This window comes from Calonectris borealis, chromosome 1 (assembly GCF_964195595.1).
Source record: "Calonectris borealis chromosome 1, bCalBor7.hap1.2, whole genome shotgun sequence".
Taxonomy (NCBI): Eukaryota; Metazoa; Chordata; class Aves; order Procellariiformes; family Procellariidae; genus Calonectris; species Calonectris borealis.
Window position 1 is genome coordinate 88880074 of NC_134312.1, and position 18913 is coordinate 88898986.

At 45.3% G+C, this 18913-nt stretch overlaps 1 protein-coding gene across 1 annotated transcript; it reads left to right on the plus strand.

Annotated features, from left to right (window-relative positions):
* Window positions 1-986: 986 nt before the first annotated feature.
* Window positions 987-17905, plus strand: TNFRSF1A (TNF receptor superfamily member 1A). The gene is made up of 10 exons (XM_075166289.1): window positions 987-1163; window positions 10923-11124; window positions 11437-11565; window positions 11872-12015; window positions 13627-13708; window positions 14034-14101; window positions 14309-14431; window positions 14785-14822; window positions 15586-15745; window positions 16314-17905. The coding sequence occupies exons 1-10, from the start codon at window positions 1125-1127 to the stop codon at window positions 16613-16615; spliced, it is 1287 nt and encodes a 428-aa protein (XP_075022390.1). The 5' UTR covers window positions 987-1124; the 3' UTR covers window positions 16616-17905.
* The last annotated feature ends 1008 nt before the right edge of the window (window positions 17906-18913 follow it).

Genomic DNA, 18913 nt, shown 5'->3' on the forward strand with positions numbered 1-18913 from the left:
GTCCATGGCGGCGTTTGGCTTCGTCCACAGCAGTTCAGGCAGTGTGTAGAGAGAATTGTATAGGCGTTTTGGGCTTACACACATGAAATGGGCATACTCTTCCAAAACAATGCTTAGTAGCTCAATTTCATGCCTTTGACTAGTACAGAGATAATTGCAGGAAACAGGGGGAGCGCTCACTGTCACAAACTGCTGGAAAACAGGTGCTGCAGCTGTTTCCATTCGCGGTCCCTCCTGTTCATGATACCTGTCTCTTGCGGTAACAGGCGACAAATTCCTATCGCCCTTAGCAGGCAAGGAGTTAGGACCAGGTAACTAACACACGCAGCTTGTTATCTCAAAAGTGGAAATAGTTCTGAAACAGCACGAGGGCAAGGTCTTAACAGGCAACACATAAAGGGGAGTTCTTTATCATTTAGCCACTTATTCCTTACTGTATATGTTTTTTTTTTAAACACTATTGTTAAGAGCACACATTAAAGGAAGCAGAGCTCATGCAGAATGTTACATACACTTCAGTGTTACTTTTGCGCTATCAATGCAGCTGGTTTGTTGGAGCGTACAAGAAAACGCGTGTTTTAAATGAAAAAGTACAGGATGGACATATATACTCTAAATATGCTAGTTTTGGCTGATAAATACCTTTATTTAAAATTATTTAGGTGCTGCCAAGGCAGTTAAGATGCAAAGAGTTATTTTCTTACACCTACATGGTTAAGTTTCACGTGAACTTTAAAAGTACGGCTGAAAGGTGAAACGCTCCTGTGTCAGGAAATCTTAAGATTACAGCCAACCTCCTTTGACTCCTTCCCCGTGTATTTTCTAGCAGTTTTAGCCACCGGTTATTTTTCTTCACCTTGTCCATCTCCATTTTTAAGGAAAACTGCCGCCAGCAGTCCGTTTGCGCCGGCGGGTGCGGAGGGCGGGCGGGGCGCGGCTCCGGGCCGCCCCCCCCCCCCCCCTTGCCGCTCGCCGCCCTCTTTCCTGCCGCTGCTGCCGCTGGCAGGAAGTTGGAGTCGGGGTAGTTTCGCTCCCCGCTGCTCCGGCCGGGGCTGGGCAGGGCTGGGGCGGCTTCCTCTGGACGCGGGGGACTCTGCCATGGGGACGTAGCGGGCCGCGGAGCCATGCGCGGCCCGGCGCTGCCCTGCAGCTCGCTGGGGACGGTAAGTCATCGGCGGGGGCTTCGCCGCTCCCCACGGGACGGGAGCGTGCCCCGGTGGGGCACCGCCTCGACCGGCGGCGGCTCCGGTCCCACAGCGGGCGGTGTGTGGGCCCTTCCCCCGGAGCCGCAGCTGGTTGCGGGGCTGTAGCGCGGTGCCCGCCGCCCTGACCCACCGCGGGGCTTTTAGGCCCGGGCTCCCTTCGCCCCTCCTCTTCGCCGCAGCGCTCCCCATCGCTCCGGGTCTGCGGACAGCCCGCTTTCTGCTCCCGCTCTCCTGAGGCTTCGGCTTCCCTCATGGCAGCCCCGTGCCGGGGCGGGGAGCGGAGGGGGCAGCGCCCGGGAAGCCATTTTCTCCCGCGGAGGGGCGAGGTGGGCGGTCGTGGTGGAGGCTGGTGGCGGACCGAGAGGAGCGGCGAGAGGCGGTCGGGAAGCCGAGCCGCGCCGCGCCTGGCCCGCCATCACCTGGCTGCCTGCGGTGTAACCGGGCAGCGGCGCTGCGGGGCCGCTGAGGTGAGGGGAGGCGAGGCGAGGCGAGGCCGGCGGTGCTCCCTCCTTCCCTCCCCGCTGGGCGCTGCGTTCGACGCCGCCGTTTCCGGGATTTATCCCTGAGTCAGTGAAAAGGCGGCTGGATTTACAGGAATGGCGGAGGATTTCCTGGAGCCCGCGGCGCCGGGAGGCACGGGGCTATGCCGGCGTCGAGGCCTTTGCCGGGGGCACGGAGCCGCCCGGGCTGGGCTCCGCTCCCGCCGCCGGTGTGCGGGGGTCGGGGCCGGCTGCCGGCGAGGAGGACGAGCCGCTTCTGGCTCGCCCGGCTCCGCTTTGCTGTGCGGTCGGCCGCAGGTGCCTGCGGTTGTACCGCCGGGGACGGGATGGGCGCGTTGCTGTTATTAAAGCAAGGAAAGCTTTATCGCTACTCTGCGGGCATTTAAACAAAGGTTAGTGGGCTGTAGCTACGCCCCAAACCATGGGATTTGTTTCTAGCAAGTTTACCTTTGCTGGTGAATCTTCTTTAGCCTTCTCGGGTATCTCAGGTTTTTTAAACAGATTTTTAAGCTGTTCATTGTAATTTTGCAGGTGAAAAAGTTACTTGTGAAAGAAATTTGAGAGTTTTATGACTGCTAGAGGTGAATGACTGTCCAGTATCAGCAGCTCTGACAGTGGGAGTGATGTCACTTAGCATCATGACATGGCTATAAATTCTATAAAAACCGTTTATACTTAAATACCTGAGCATCCTAGTGACAAACACTTGTACTTGACTGCGCTGGACTTGTAATGTTGGGTTAGTTGTTAATTTGCTGTCAAAAGGTTGTGACTGCCCTACTCAAAGTTACCTTTTTCCAGAGTTGTATTTTTTGTGCTTGGAAGCTTTTGGAAACCAGGTAATAGTTTCCAACTGGCAAGCACTGGCAAGACCATACAATTAAAACTGTGGAATGGGAGCACTCTACACCTTGACTAACTGTGGATCACTTACCATCGTAGGACACATCAACTGTTGAGATGACTTGCATATAGATTTCAAAGCAGTTAGCAAACTTGGAAAAGCATATTTCTGACTTAAGTATAGTGGTATACATATTTTGCTGTAATTCAGATACTATATGTGATATTATTCATATTATTGGCAATAAAATGCACAAAAAACCATTGGATTCCCCAAATTCATTATATTGCCTTCAGTTAAATAATATGCTGGAAGAACAGTGTCCTTCAGTGGGATTTCTTTTTCTTTTTGAGGACATTTTTCCCCTCCTCTTTACATGTCTTTTCAAGTTCTCAGTAACACCACACTCACTCATTACGGATAACATTTATCTTTTCCATAAAATAATTTTTTTTTTCAGTGTTACAATTCTCACTCTGTTGCATGGCCTCTCATCTTCCATTTACTTTCCATGTCATCCTGCGTTTGCCCTCATGGCCTTTCTTACTCCCTTGATGCTCCCCTTCTAGATTTCTGATTCTTTTATGTTTCCTCTGATTCTTCAAAATTTCCTGTAGCTTGTTTCCATGCATTTTCTCTTTTTACGTGTCCTTAACCTCATTTCCAGGTCCTCTGTGTTTTCCCCATGCGCTCCTAACTTTCACAGTGGAAAAAATGGCAGCTGTCTTTGCTGAGGCCGCTGTGTTCTCTGTCTTATTTAAAAAAAAAAAATATAATGGCATTTACTAAAGGCAGTTCAGTTTTATGAAGAAAAAAGACAAAATAGCCACAAAGGTGCTTCTGGCATTGATTCCTTTTGAAGGTAAAGGGAGGAATTGCAATTTTGAAGTCAGAAGTTACGTTATATAAAAATTGAAAACCAAGCCACCAAGTAAGAGAGAAGTGTTGGGCCTACTATCCTGTTAGTGGCCAACAGTCTACCAAGGGTTTTGGAGCAGGGCAAGCATACAACAATGAAAAATAAAAATACTTTCCTGGCTTCCAGTGATCTGTGACTGTAGGAATTCCCAAGTCAAAATGGTGTCTTCAAGTTTTGGATCCCTGAGTGTGTTTTTTCTTCTGCTGATGGATGTGATGATTGCTTTTGGAACCAGCCATGTTTCTGGCACCGCCAGCACTCTGGCAGGGAGTCCCACACCTCAGCTATGTGTTGGCTAAAAAAGTACCTCCCTGTATTTGTTTTGAACCTGTCTCCTGCTTGTTTTATGTGATGCCTATTAGGTCTTGCTTTGGAAGAGATGGAGAACAGCCATCCCAGTTTACCTTCTCCATGGCATTCATGACTTTAGAGTCTGCTGTCGTATCCTCTGCTCGGTTGTCTCTTTTACAGACCGGTATTTTTAATCATTCCCCTTACGGCAGCCATTCTGTACCACTGGTCATCCTTGTTACCTTTCTCTGTATCATATCTGGGTTAATGTATGTTCTCAGGATTGGGGACCAGAACTACAGTCTGGATTCAAACCATATGGATTTATACATTGGCATAACAACACTTTCCTTTTTTTCCTCAAATCTTTTCCTAATAATTCATAGCATTTGATTGCATTTCTGATTGCTTTGTCCAAGGAGGTTTGTTGCGCTTTTTATCTGCTTATTAATCTAATTTTAATTTCTATTTTTGATGACCGTTCACTTCTATCCAAATGGAATATGTTGATATCTGGGTCTGTGCCAATTTCAATTACGTGGTAATTTAAGTTCTCACAAGTAATAGGTATTGTCAGTTTGGATGCCTTTCCCTTACTTTTTATTAAGTAATCCATTATCTGCATCAGTAGTATTATTTGGGGTAAAACTAATTTTGTCATTTAGCTCCTTCTTATCCGTTTTCTTTAGTCATCACAAAGAGGCTTTGTTTTTATTTGGGGCAGATGTCTTGTGTTCTCTTCCATAATCTTGTCCTCATCCCTGGATAACCGAGGGCTTCCTTCGAATCCTTGGTAACACAGATCTTTCTGTTACGGTCTTGGGAACCTGACAGTAGAAAGCACATCTCAAAGCAACGTCGCTACGTTTCTCTATTAAAACAAACAGGAGTATATCAAGTCCAATGAATAGGACTCAGCATGTGACAATTGCCCAACTCTTAAAAAAATTCACCCAGTGAGTCACTGAGAAGGGGCGTGAGGACGGCTGCGGCACAGCACGGGCAGGGGCCAAGGGCTCGTGCCCAGCTGAAAATCAGCTCGGGATTGAAAGGGGAGGCCCCCGCTGAGGCTTCCCGCAGCTCTTGCTCCGATGGTGCTCGGATGCGAGGCTGTGCAGCTGCGCTGTCGAAGTCAGCCCTGAACACGGGTGGGCGAACTACGGGGGTGTCGCGTGTCTGACTCGGGACTCTGACCCAGTGTTCACCACTGTGTCCTCTAAGGAAGAATTAAAAAGTTATTTTCTTACATTGTGATCACCTACTGACTTTTTCACTCTTTTCTTTATCTCTGCTAATATGGAATAAAAACTTCTAACTTTATATGCTGTATATATACACACATTTTGCAATATGAAGTTCATTATCTTTATAGATGAATCACAGTTTTGTTTTGCTTTTTTAAAATAAAGATTTCTAAGACCTTTCTTCATTGCGTGAAACCTATTATCAGTCTCCTTGATAATAGTTTTACATATAAGGCCTAAAATACGGCATTTCCTCCATCTGATCTTTATAAAATGGAGGATTATTTATAATAATAGCTCTTATGTATCCTTCATTTGACCTTTCCAGGTTTTAGTGAGTAATGAGAAAAGCTTCCTGTAAATGTTGCTTTGATATACATTTCTCAATGTGTAAAGCAGAAGTTCTGGTTTCCCATGCATTTTTGTATAGCAAACTAAAAAAATGCAAACCTCAAAGAGCTTTGGAAGTGGCAGAAGCAGGCAAAGAACATAAGGGTAATCTTGCACCCTGATTTCTTTGGTAGCTCGTTACTCTGAGCAGGATCTCTCTTCTTCTGAACTTCCAAGTTGGCTAATTTCTTATGACTCATTAAAAAGGCTTACAGATGACTGATATGTAGATTACTTGTGCATTGGTGTGTGTCATGTTGCACTCTTAAGCAAATGGAAGTTTCTATTAAGAAATATTTGAGAAATTCTGATGACTTGTAATGCCTGTTATTTGCAGGTAGTTCTTTAGTTTAAAAATGGAATTTGCAAAATGGAAGTCTTTTTTGAGAGAACCAGTTGAGTAATTTGTTGGTGGGGAAACACTTTATTACATGGTGAATATGTTAGGTGTGTACAAAAAAAGGAGTAAGCCTCCTAATCTCTGGATTTTAACAGCACATCTGAATTTATAAAATTGTTTTATTCTGAAATTTTCAGCTTTACGCTTTTGTATTAAGGAGATCTAAACTCTGGAAATTATTAATTTGGAACTATTTTAAACGTTAGCCTAGTGATGGGCAATACTATTTGAATTGTTTGAATTACTAACACCCGAGGTTCTGCTCCAGCAAGTATTGCATTCCTGTTAGTTCATGTGAAGAGGCGTGGGGTCTCAAGGCGCTGCGTGTGTGGACAGGAGTCACTTCCCACCTGTCTAGTTCCCCCCTTCCCACTCAGTTTGCTTTCTGTGACTGGTCTTGGTCCACTCCAGACACCTCTAGGCATCCACTGGCTTTCTGGGAGAGGGGAATCTTGCTCCCAACACAACCCTCACCATCCTCTCTTTCCTATCATACCTGTCTGTCACTGTACCTGCTTCCTCCGCCCTTCTCCCTGAGGGCGAGGAGCCTTGCAGGTAGCAGCAGGGCTGCAGCTCTGCAGCGGGAGGGCAGGGCGCATGATACAGAGCTGTGGCATCCGTGCTGAGTAATTCGGTATTTGCTAACCTTATGGACATTGGCAGGTGATAATACGGTAGCCCGATATGCTGCACTTCCCTGTGCTATCCTTCTGTTTCAGATACCGTGCGTTCTTTCTCATTGGCCTGAGACCAGTGCTCTCAAATGTCCCTTCTTATTTCCACCCCTCACCCCCTTCTTTCTTGCATCTTCCTGCGTTCTTCACTTCTATCTTTGCCGTTTCTTTCTTTCTTTGACTTACTCTTGCAGAGATGTCACCTCATTTGCAGTTCTCTGTGCATGGTCTGGTGAGGCAGGAGAAGCAGCAAGGGTGTGAATTGTAGTGGTGGCAGTAATTCAAGAATATTTGAGGTTGAAGATGGTGCAGGGGCTCCTAACTCCTGTCTCAGCTGCCAAAACTTTGCGGAGAAGAGCTTTTGGGCTTGTGCAGTGGTTTTTTCACTGTAGCTGTCAGGCAGCAAGTGCTGGCATGAGACATGAGAAGGAACTACAGTTGCCTCACATGTGAGGAGAATGTGCGGGGCTCTCACCCAGAGGGGTGGAATGATTTAAGGAAGCAGCATTCTGGTTTTCATCTGCCATATTTTGTTTATTTCTGCAGCAGTTTCAGAAGTAAAACCTAGAGTTTCTGCTGACTTGTTTTTTTTCCTGGGCAGTCCCCGCTCACTAAAAATGTGAATCACCGGTGTGATGTGGTTTGGTGGTTTGAATTATCATTCAGCTTAGGTAATACATGCTGTCCACTTTTCTATGCAGCATTGCTTAGTAGGTACTCGTTCTTTCTCCTGGTGAGTGGAGTCAGAGCATGTTGTAAATCTAATGATGGAAAATCACCTTATTTCAGTTGTAAAAGACCTCTAAACTTTGCCTTGGTGAGCTGTTATCAATGATTTGAGGCTTCAGTGCTTAGTAAATGGGGCTACATCTGGCTGGCGACCAGTCACCAGCAGTGTTCCTCAGGGTTCAATTCAGTTCTGTTCAACGTATTTATCAATGATCTGGATGCAAGAGTTGAATGCACCATTAGCAAGTTTGCTGACGATACCAAACTGGGAGGTGCTGTTGACTCTCTTGAGCGACAAGATGTCTTGCAGAGGGATCTAGATAGATTGGAGCATTGGTCAGTGATTCATGGAATGAAATTTAACAAGTCCAAATGGCGGATTCTGCACCTAGGACGGAGTAATGCCAGGAAAAGTATAAATTGGGAGAGGAGGGCTGGAGAGCAGCCCTGCAGAAAGGGATCAGGGGGTGCTGGTCCGCAGCAGGCTCAGTGTGAGTCAGCAGTGTGCCCCGGCAGCCAAGAGGGCAAACCGCATCCTGGGTGCATCAAACACGGCATAGCCAGCCGGACAACAGAGGTGATTATCCCGCTGTGTTCAGCGTTGGTGCAGCCTCACCTCGAGTGCTGTGTGCAGTTCTGGGCCCCACAGTTTAAGAAAGATGTGAAGGTCCTTGAATGTCTCCAGAGGAGGGCAACAAAGCTGGTAAAAGGGCTGGAAGGCATGTCCTATGAGGAGCGGCTAAGGACTTTGGGCTTGGCTAGTTTGGAGAAAAGGAGGCTGAGGGGCGACCTCATTGCTCTCTACAGCTTCCTGAGGAGGGGAAGGGGAGAGGGAGGAGCTGAGCTCTTCTCCCTGGTATCCAGCGATAGGACGCATGGGAATGGTCCAAAGCTGCACCAGGGGAGGTTCAGACTGGACATTAGGAAGCATTTCTTTACTGAGAGGGTGGTCAAACACTGGAACAGGCTTCCTAGAGAGGGGGTCGATGCCCCATGCCTATCATCATTTAAGAGGCATTTGGACAATGCCCTTAATAACATGCTTTAACTTTTGTTCAGCCCTGAATTGGTCAGGCAGTTGGACTAGATGATCATTGTAGGTCCCTTCCAACTGAAATAGTCTATTCTAGTTTCATGTATTTCTTGAATTTTATGAAGTCTGTCATTGGTATAAGTCAGTATACTGCTGAATGGCTTGGGGAGCTGCTTAAGATGGTGGTTGTTTTTTTTTCTGCCATGTAAATGATTTTTCTGGAAGGCCGAGTCATTGGTTTGTGAGTAACTTGTGGTCTGTGACTCTTTGTTCCTCAGATTTTGATCAGTAATAATGTGTTAACTCTGGTTTGATTACACTTATAGACATGCTTTCACTTAACCTAAAAAATTGAAGACACCTTTCCTGTTTTCTTTTGTTTTTGAAGGTGTATCTGACCAATTTTCTATGTGTTTTTGGCTTGATCTTTGATGCTTTCCTCTGTTGTTTCTGTTGCTGACTTGTCTGACTTATGGGCCAGCTGTATATATTCCCAAATTAGGGGATTAATCATTGGCTAGAGAATCAGGATTTTCTATTGTTGCTGTCAGACAGTCTGCGTGCATGATCTTTTACCCGTTTTCCTGCAAGCAATCAATCTTGTAAGACTATCAGCTGCTGAAACAAGTTTTATTTCTTACTGAGTTGTTGTTGGAGTGCTCGCATTTATCCTGTGGTCAGCTAATTAAGTCTGAAACGATAGCTATTTAAATATGTGGTTCTCTTTTTCCTGTTCACCATTTTAGCATCTGGTCTATTGAATATGTCAGAGCTCTCTGAAAAATGAGGTTTTTGTTTTGTCAGAGTTGCAAAGTCCTATCCTTCTTGAGGTTTTAAGTTGCTTTCATGTATGTATCTTTCACCCCCAAGGCTTTAATTTTGAGAGAGAAACAGGACAGCACGGAGCTGTCATAGCCACCTCATTTTGCGTGTTCCTTCCTAAGCTTGCAACCACAAAATTGGTATCAGCGTTGTGGTTTACCCTTATTGGTTTACTTTGCCTTTGCTATAACTCTTCTAGCTGAAAAAGCAAAAAGAAACAGAACTCTGAAGTTGTGCCTGTACAGCTAGGCATCTTACCACTTTCAAAAAAGGAAGCTGGGAAAACATTACAATGTAGGGAAGTTAGTGTAGTAAAACTCAGGGTGAGATTGTATGGATGGGGCGGAGTGGTTTTTTTTGCAAACAAATAAGAGTTGATTTTCATGCATTCACACGATCTGATGCATAGACTACGTTGGCACGCACTCTCCGTGACACGCTTGGAAGCACCAACATGTGTATGTCCAGATGGTGTGGCCGGGATGACTCGTGTGCAATGCAGATGACAAGGGACACTGGCTATCAGGTCTTCATCACGCCGCTGTGGTTCCTCATGGCTCTACAAACTAGTTTTTGGATAAGTCGATCATACCCTTTGGGAGTCATCAGCTGGTATGGGATGGGCTTTTGCCATAGAAACTTGCTGACTTCAGCTCCATAAATCTTGCGCCAAGTTGTTTCCCGGTTTTGTTTTGTTTGGGTTTTTTTAACCTTTTTGTTATTGTATGTTTTTTCCTTGTCTGGATGCATGCTTGAAATACATGCCTGGGGTCTGTTTTTCTGTTGGGCCAACAGGCAAAGGAATCGTGTTTGTGATATGCTGCAATCTCATTACCATCCTCCTGGTGCAGGGTCTTTTGCTGATGAGTCATCTGTGCTGTGGTGTTACCAGAGTGTAGACCTTTCGGCCGTGACATAAACAGCACATTTCTCAATTTCACTGCTGGGAATAGTGTCCTGAAAACAATGTCCAGGGAATGGCATTCTTCATTATCGGCAGAGGGCCGTTCTTTTAACCCTTTGTTCTGCTGTTCCTTCTGGGGTGTGTGTGTACACACGCTCATACACACTCATACTCTCTTACAGTCATACTACAGTCATGCCAATCTTAATAGTTGTGTGAAAATTCTTGACAACAGTCATCTTCAAAATGAAAAATAGCAAGTAAATCTTAAAGGAATTAAAAAAGAAAAAAGTGCACATTTTTGTGGCAGACTGTTCAGACTGAATGTTAACAGTTGTACATTATTCCTTTTAAACTGCGTTTGATGGGGAGAAGTGGAAAACCTAACTTTCCCACGTTTCTAGGGCTGGCGTGCTCAGGAGGAGTTTTGGAAGCTTTTCTGTACTTTGCATGCAGTGAGATCCTCCTTTGCCTTCTTATTCCAAACTTCCCATCTGGTTTATTTATTCAGTAGAACTGCAAGTACTGGATGCATTCTTCTCTCTGAAACTATTTCTAGATGGCCAGTCTTACTGCCTTCCTAAATGAAACCATTCCTTTGCTCTTGAGTAACTTTCTTGCAAGCTGCAGCATTTTCAAGGCGTTCCATCTGTAAATTGCACATCATGAAAAGTATTTGCTTTATATACAACCAGTTGGTCATAGAGACCATTGTATGGCATATTAATAACACAGATGACAGGCATGGGTTTGTTGAGGTTTTTTTGATACATAATCTCCCCACACTTTTGTCAGTGGAGGGTCCTGGTATCAGAATTGGTCAAGTCAATTGAACTCACTGTTATAAAAAGATTTAATTGTAAGTGCTGAAGTCAGCTGTGCAGTCTGCCAGGGGATATGATGTTTTCTCACCTTGTTGCTCTCCCTTTTTCTTTCGCTCTCTCTCCCCCTCCCTCTGTATTTACAGGTTATCTTAACATTTGTCTGTGTGTTGACGAAGGAATCTGTAGAAATTGCTCCAGTGCCATATACACTGCAGGTCCATCGGGTAGCTTTGGATGGAAGAGACTCCTCTAACCCCTTGAGGAGAGAAAAGAGGCAGGTGCAGTGCCCACTAGGACAATACCTACATCCCAGAGAGACCCACTGCTGCATGAGGTGCCATGCAGGTACGTAAAATAAGTACAGTAATAGTGACCTTCACCTTAGAGGCATTTCCCTGTCCTGCACTTTCAAACTGTTTCTGTCCTACAGCTACATCAGTGCTCCCTTTCCTTGGTACCTATCCCTACCCAGATACATTCTTATTCCTTGTCTCTCTTCTTTTGGGCTGTCAGTGTCCTTCACACTGGTGAGAGGAAGCATACTCAATCCTTACGCCATCAACTCCAGGGTTTTTCTGAGGAATCAATGACTCTCATCCTCCCTATGACAACGTGTTTGCCTTCCTGTCAGAGCTCTGTTAAGTGATTTTCTTGCAGGTACCTACAAGGCAAAAGACTGTGATCGGCCTGACCAGGCACCTGTCTGTCTTCCTTGTGCTAATGGCACATTCACAGCTGTGGATAACACCATGTCTAAATGCTTCCAGTGTACACATTGCCGTACAGGTGAGTTATTTACACGACCTGAGGAAAATGGGTAGTAGTGGCAGGTGGCGGGGCTGGAGGGGATGGCAAGGTGAGTGAGGAAGCTTGGAAAAGTAAGCAATTGAATGGGCAGAAGGACAGTGTATGGGAAGGGATTGGGGACAGTGGGAATAAGGGTTACCAAATTACTACAGTCTGAGACACAGTTTGCAGGCCTTTTTGGCCTTTCTCTGGGAAGATTAGGGGATAACAATACCTCTCATCATAAGGGTGGTCTCAGCTGAAAGTGAGAGAAGAGGTAGGAATAATCGCTTTTCCTTTTCTCAGAATTCCAGCAGATAGTAGAGACCCCCTGCACCCCAAAGCAAGATACCGTATGCGGCTGTCGGAAGAATCAATATCAGATTGGCCTGTCCGATCTCTTCCAGTGTAGGAACTGCAGCTCGTGTGTCAATGGGATTATTGCCAACTGTGAGTATGGCATGGATATGGCTCCAGTACGGACATACATTAGCAGCCCTCTTTTCACTTTCTGACACATCGCAACGCCTTGCTCTGAAGTGATTGTAGTTTTGGAGCAACTCTTGGTTTTGCCTGCCCCTTTTCCCCAGAAAGACTGCCATTTTTTGCCTGCCTTGGCATCAATCCTTGTTTTCTATGACAGTTTCTACCTTCCTTTTGTCCTTGAATGATTTCTTGGTTTTGGCTGTTGTGAGGAGATATTTTCTACTTAATTTTGGTACATCTGCCTTGCACGTACTGAAGCAAGGTCTTTATGCTCTAGAGCAGACTTCCCCCTTACCTTCCTTTTTTGTCTTTGTGTGGATATTTCTCCTGATGCTTATTGCATTTCCCTCTCCAATTGCTGTGGAAGCACTTTGAGTACAATGGCTGAAAATACCGCTGGTCCCAGTGCCCAGCTGAACTGCTTCTCAGTCGGTTGCTGAACCACCACAGTGTACTGTGCAGTGTTTTAAACTAAAGAGCTGCTCAGGTAATGCTGAACTGTACCCAGTGGCATTGGGCATGACCTGGGGATGGTGCGGGTGTCTGGGAGAAGTACTCATGTTAGCTGTCTAAAGCTGCCTCATCTCCAGCCAGGAATCGGAGATCTTGACCAAATACTGCTTGCCGCCCTCCACTTTGTGCTGTAGTCTAATTCTGTTTGTGTCCCTTAAATGTTCCTTACCTTGATGTCCTAAAACTATCCTCTCTTCTTTGCGAATTCTGCTTCTCCTGATCCCTTTCCCGTCTCTTACCTTGCCTAGTGTGAGGTTTGTGTCTCACTGGTGAATGCGTTCCCTCTGGTGCTTGGTAATCTTTCTCTGTCGCAATTTCGATGCTTACACCTATCCTCAAGGGTCATCATCGTACGCTGCCCTTGAGCAATTTCCTTCCCTCTTGGCTGATGTAGAACTGGTTTAGTCCTGTCCCTTCCTTGCCACGGAATGCCTGCTGCTTATTCTAGTACCTTTTTCCCTCCCCTCATGCAACTTTATGTTCTTCCATCACTATTCTTGTCTGTTCCTCCCCACACCTGTTTTACTCAGTCTCCATATACTGTAACTTGCTCAGAAGCAATAGCTCTTTAATTTCTTACCACTTCCACTCACAGCATAGTAGATCACAAGAGTGGATATGTGTCTCATGGCTTGAAGAGATTTCTCCCTGCCCTGAACTGACTTCCTCACCAGTCTCAGCTGCTCAGGGACCACTTCTCCCTCATCTTTGCCTGACTAATATTATTTCCCCTTCTTGTCATGTTTGAACTTGAGTGACATTCTCCGCTTTTGCAGTGGAATTGTCATTATCCATTAGACCAATTTCAGATGCACTGTAATTTTAGTCCCTTTCCAAGCCTCTACAGAGGTCCCTGACCTACCAGGACAGTGGTACCCTTATTTTTTATTATTTTTATCCCCCTCTTCTGTCCTCAGACATAGACCGAATCCTTTCTTTTCTTCAGTAGCAGTTCTCCAGGCTCAAAGAGAGATAAGCTCCCTCCCATCTTGGAGTGGATTTTTCTCTTTTTGTTTTCTTCTCTGTCCAGATTATGGCAACGGTTTCTTCTTTCCTCTACAGGTTCAAAGAACAGAGACACGATTTGCAGGTGTAAGCCTCGATTCTTCCTGACACTTAGTAACGTTTGCAAGCCTTGCAACAGGTGAGCTTTTATTCTTTGTATGCCCCTCCATTGAGTAGGAGAGACAGCAGACACAAACCCCACAGGGGGAGGAAATTTTTCTCAAGGCTCTGTCCATCTTGACGTAACTTTACAACATTCTGCCTTTCTGGGGCAATTGGGTCTTCCCCTCTGCCACCCTGGGTCTTCTCCATGAAGGTATCATCCCACTAAGAACCCAAAGTCACTAGCCGCACCGCATTGCTCTGCTTTGCAGGCTCATCTAGACTTGTCTGTTACTTAGGATTGTCGCAAATGGCTGGTGTTTCATTTCACGCACGCTCATCTCTCTAATTTGCTCTTTCAGCTGCATTGGAGAAGAATGCTTGCAGTGTCATAGCCCAGTGACTACCTCACCGACTTCGTCTGGGCTGAGTGAGTACTGGAGGAACTGGGAGACAGTGGAATCTTTTCAGTGTGGGCTTTTGTTCTGTTAATGCCTTTTGTAAAGTATTATTTTCTCCACTCTCTCAAACCATTATTCTTTTTCTCCCTACCATTTGCACGTCTTCGTTTGCTGTTCTTCCTCTAGCACTTACCTCTTCCTTTCTCAGTCACTCACTCATTTGGCCTTTTGTCCAGATGGGAACCTTGTCCTTGGCATCATCGTTGCAATATTTGGAGTTATCTCTGTCCTCTACATTGTAAATAAAGTAGTGAAGCTGGTCCAGGAAAATGGGATAGCATCGTCTTTCTACTCCTGTGGTGAGTACAGCAGCATATGCAGTGATATTAATTGGGAAAGACATAATTCTCTGTGTGTTTGTGTATGCGCATATGTGTGAGGGGAAAAAGTGGGATCCTGTTACTCTACTTTGCTGCAAGGCCAGAGGAACACACGAACTCGACAGCTAAGCTTATTGGTGCAGTTCTTGCAACTCTGCATCCGTGCCCGTAGCTGTGACTGGAAGTGCATGTGAGCTCGTTGCTGGGACATGTCCATTTTGCTATAAAATCTTTTTGAGGGCAGGATTGTGAATAGCTGCTTTCCTGTTTTCTCTGGGATGAGAGGAAGTGAAAATAATCTCTGCTTTCTTTTTTCTTTTTTTTCTTTAAAGTTTCTTTGCTGCAGACAACCAAGGAGCCAGTATCCGAGGTGAGCAAGATGATGAGCTTTCCTTGCAGTTTCAACAATGTTAGCCTGGGATCCAGAGTAATATTTTTCCCCATGGGCTGTTTTCAGGCCTTGTATTTTCAAATGAGCTGAGTAATAGGGCTGTTTAATTCGGAAGTCTTTTCCTGTAGAGGGTGGAGCCATTAATATTTTACTTCCCCTCTTCTAGAGGATGCTTTTCAAACAGCTAGCTTTTTCCTCTTTTCTTCCTGGATGCATTTTTTTCAGATAGCTGGTCCTTAATCCCTTTTTTTCCCTATATACCCCAAGCTTGGGGGATTTAACTAATTTTACTTCAGTTCAGATCTTGACCCCACAAGCCTCTTGGTGCTGCTTCACAGTGTTCTGTCAGGTCCAATGTTGTTCTGTAATTAAGAGGGCCCAAGCAGTACTTGAGGTAGTGTTTCCACAGCCTTACAGAGAAGGCTGATGGAAAAGGTGGCATGTGGAACTTCAAGAATGGTGGTGATTTTGGGTCCTAGTCTTACTTGATTTTGTAAAGAAACATTTTTTCCAGACTACCGTTTTTTGGTGCCAAAAAAGAGTTAAACTCCTTGGGTTCTGCTGGAAAGAAATGGTTGGTGCCTTCTGCTCAAACAAGGCATATAGGAAGATTTAAAACCTCAGCACCTGCTCCCTACCTATCTTGGATAAATTTTGGTATATAAAGCTAGCGGTTCCTTGCAGGAGACAGGTGTATTGTGCTACTGCAGGTGATTCTGGACTAAGAAAATGTGTCTTTCAGGTTGAGGTAAAAAGAAGTGAAATTTCCATCCTTCTTCCCGAGTCCCAGAAGGAAACAGAATTGTCAGTGAATGCAACGCCATCACCTGCACCTCTGCCGCAAAGTTCACATGAGTTACCAGACTGTGTCAGACCTGCCAGGAAGACACAGCTTCCAGACAGTAAGTGAAACTCCCCCATCCTTCTCTCCTTCCCCAGGCAAACGAGAACCTGATTATGCAGATGCGGCTAGGAGGATGTTGGACAGACCTTACCCGGTGTACATGACCTGTGTGTATACTTCCTGCCTGGCACAGTACAAAGGCAGAAGCATGCCCAGAGCCTGTGAGCCTGTATATGCTAAACACTTACGCGAGGCCTTTCTGTTGTCCCTTTTCCCTACCGGCAAAATGGATTGTCATATGTGGTGACATGCTGTCAGTCTTAATGCCTCTGGGATGGTGACCCAGAGCATTTTTTTGGCAGGAATGTGTGGCAGCAAGGCCCTAAACATGTGTGCTCAGCTCTGCTCGTAACCTTACACAAGAGCATATGGAAGCATTCCCATTGCTTTTTGAGGGATAAGGGCAAGTCTGGACATCACACGAGTCTGTGTGACTACTCTGTAGAAGGCCTGAACAGGAGGGGGCAATGCATGATCCCAAGGCGCTATCCAGCGCTGGATTATTCACATTCTCCTTGAGGCTGCAGAATCCTGGTTCTCACACTTTATTTCTTCTCTTTTCACAGACCCTGCTATTCTCTACACTGTGGTGGATCACGTACCGCCATCTCGGTGGAAAGAGTTTGTGAGGCGTCTGGGTCTGAGTGACTATGATCTAGAGCGAATTGAGATAGAGCATCGGCGTTTACGAGATGTCCAGTATGAAATGCTTAGACTGTGGAAACTGCAGATGGGCCATGCTGCAACTGTGGAGCACATCAGCTATGTACTCAACCAGATGGAGCTGAGTGGCTGCAGTGAAGCTATTCAAGAGGCTTTGCTAAATCAGAACTCTCCACAACCTTGCAGCCTCCACAGCCATCTTTAATCTATTTCTGCTTTAGTTGCCTTTGCTAATGCTGTTAAGAGAGGATCATAACTCCCTTCCTTTCCTGTCTTCCTTTTCGCATACCTCCCTATCTTTCTAACACTCCTTAACTGGGTTTGTTGGGGACAGCAGCAGATGATGCTGGAGGAGGGCTGAGGTTTGCTTCTCAATCACCACGTAGTTCAGCATCTTTAAACCAAGACAGGCCTCTGCAACAACTGCTTTCCCAAGGAGGGAAAGCACCTCATAAAGGAAGTGGTGCGTGGACTCTGACCAAGATGAAAACAGGAGCTCGGAGTGACTTAATAGATCAGCTACTCTACAGACAAGTTGTTGCTGAAACGGTGCTCCACCCACCATGTGGTAGGTAAACTTGTAGGTTAACTTGGTTAAGCTGGCTGTTCAGATGGTAAAGCACTCGCTCACTTTTTGCAGATCTGTTTTTCTGCAAGATCAGACAGTTGAACTGGCTCACATTGCAGCCCTTTGATTGCTAGGTCTGACTCAAGGGAAGTGGTGGGAGGACGTGCCTATTTCTGAGAGCAGGAGAGGATTGCCCCCTTTCGGTATTAACTAGTTGTCGCTGTGGCAAAAGAGTTGCGGAGATTCAGAAGTGGTGGCTCTGTAGAAATGGGAGCACGTTATCCTTTCCACACCCCCATTTCCCTCAGGTTCAAGAGGAATAAGGATTCCGAGCCAGTGAGTCAGATTAGAGGGTTGGTGCTTTTTTCTCAAGTTTTTTTTCTGTACCTAGAAACCGTGTAAGATAGCATTAACAAAACAGCTGCCTGTGTGTTTGTCCAAGTGCAGTGGGGAAAGGAATGTGTGCGTCTGGGTGAGAAGGTACCTATGTACCTAGTAGCGTGAGCGCCTCTGCAAATCTGTGCTTGCACGCAGGTTGGTAGGCTTGTGCCTACCTGCTTATCTATCTCTGAATGATTCGCTGAATTTCATCTAACTGCAAATGGGACTGTGTATGTGTACATATATATATATATGTATATTTTTTAGCAACTGTTGAATAACTTCACACTACTCCCTGGACTGAATTCTCTGATTGCTACTTGGGTGTAAGAGACATTCGGTACCATCTCCAGGCTCTCACCATCACTTTCTCACAGGTATTACCCTGGGTGAAGCAGAAGTAGCAAAAATCAATTAGCCTGCATCAGGTGCAGGTTGTCTACACACTTGTAATGTGGATTTTTTTTTAGTCTCTTGTCCCTTGACCAGAGAGAAACTTTCTGTTGTAAATACACTAAATACTCTGAATTAAAATTCATATTTTTACCTCTGCCTCCGTTCTGGTTTTGTCCATATCAACTTCTCTTCTGTGGCTGTGGGTGGGGGCAGAGAAAGCGGAGTAACTTCCAGAAGTGGCAAGAGTGGTCTGCAAGAGTGGGTGGGTTGATGGTCTGATGAAATTTTTTTTTTAAAAAACAAATTTTATGAACTTTTGTATGTAAAGCTTGGCTGCCCTCAAGTCACAGGAAGCCAGCTGAGGGCAGGAAGTGGGACTGAAATTAAATTCGTTCTCCTCAGATTTATTCAAGTGTCAAAGGGGATGCTAGCATATTTAAAGTGAAGTTTTAAACAACATACAATGAGTCATTTTGATTTGTTATTTGGGTTTTTAAAGAGGAAAATAAATAAAAGAATACTAATAGATCATACTTTAATACTAATCTTACAGAGGCATGTTTTTGTCTGAGGAACCAAAGTACTGTGTTAAGGCAGTGAGGAACGTTCCTACTCTGCTAGTGAGAAAACTTGGAAGTGGAAAGAGTCCAAGTTCACAACAGTCGGTGACAAAGCCAAGAACTGAAGTCAGTTTTGATTCCCAGTTTGAGGCTTTGTTTTGCTCTGCCTTCATACTATTTTAATTGAGGCTGATTTTTTTTTTTAATCAGAGGAGACAGTACAAAGCTTTTTGTAATACACTTTGTCTTTCATAATTTCTGTTCAACAAGCACAGCAGTATGCTAACTACTAGAAGTACGTGCTTTAGATGTGAAATTGTGCTTAAAGTGGGAAAATTCTCAGAAATCTTCTCCAGGTATGATATCTAAGCTGCCTTTTTTCCCGCCTCCCCCCACCTTGAAACCGTGTAATCCATCATTTAAAATCCAGGTATTTTGAAGCTCACCATGCAAGGTAAGCCACAAGCCGCAGGCCCTGGGTGACTTCATGCACCACTTACACAGAAATCCATGACTCTGAGGCGTTTCAGAGCACGTTAAAGATCTCTTCGAGGTAACGAAGGTGACGTGGGCAGGTACGAGTACGAAAGCGGAGGCT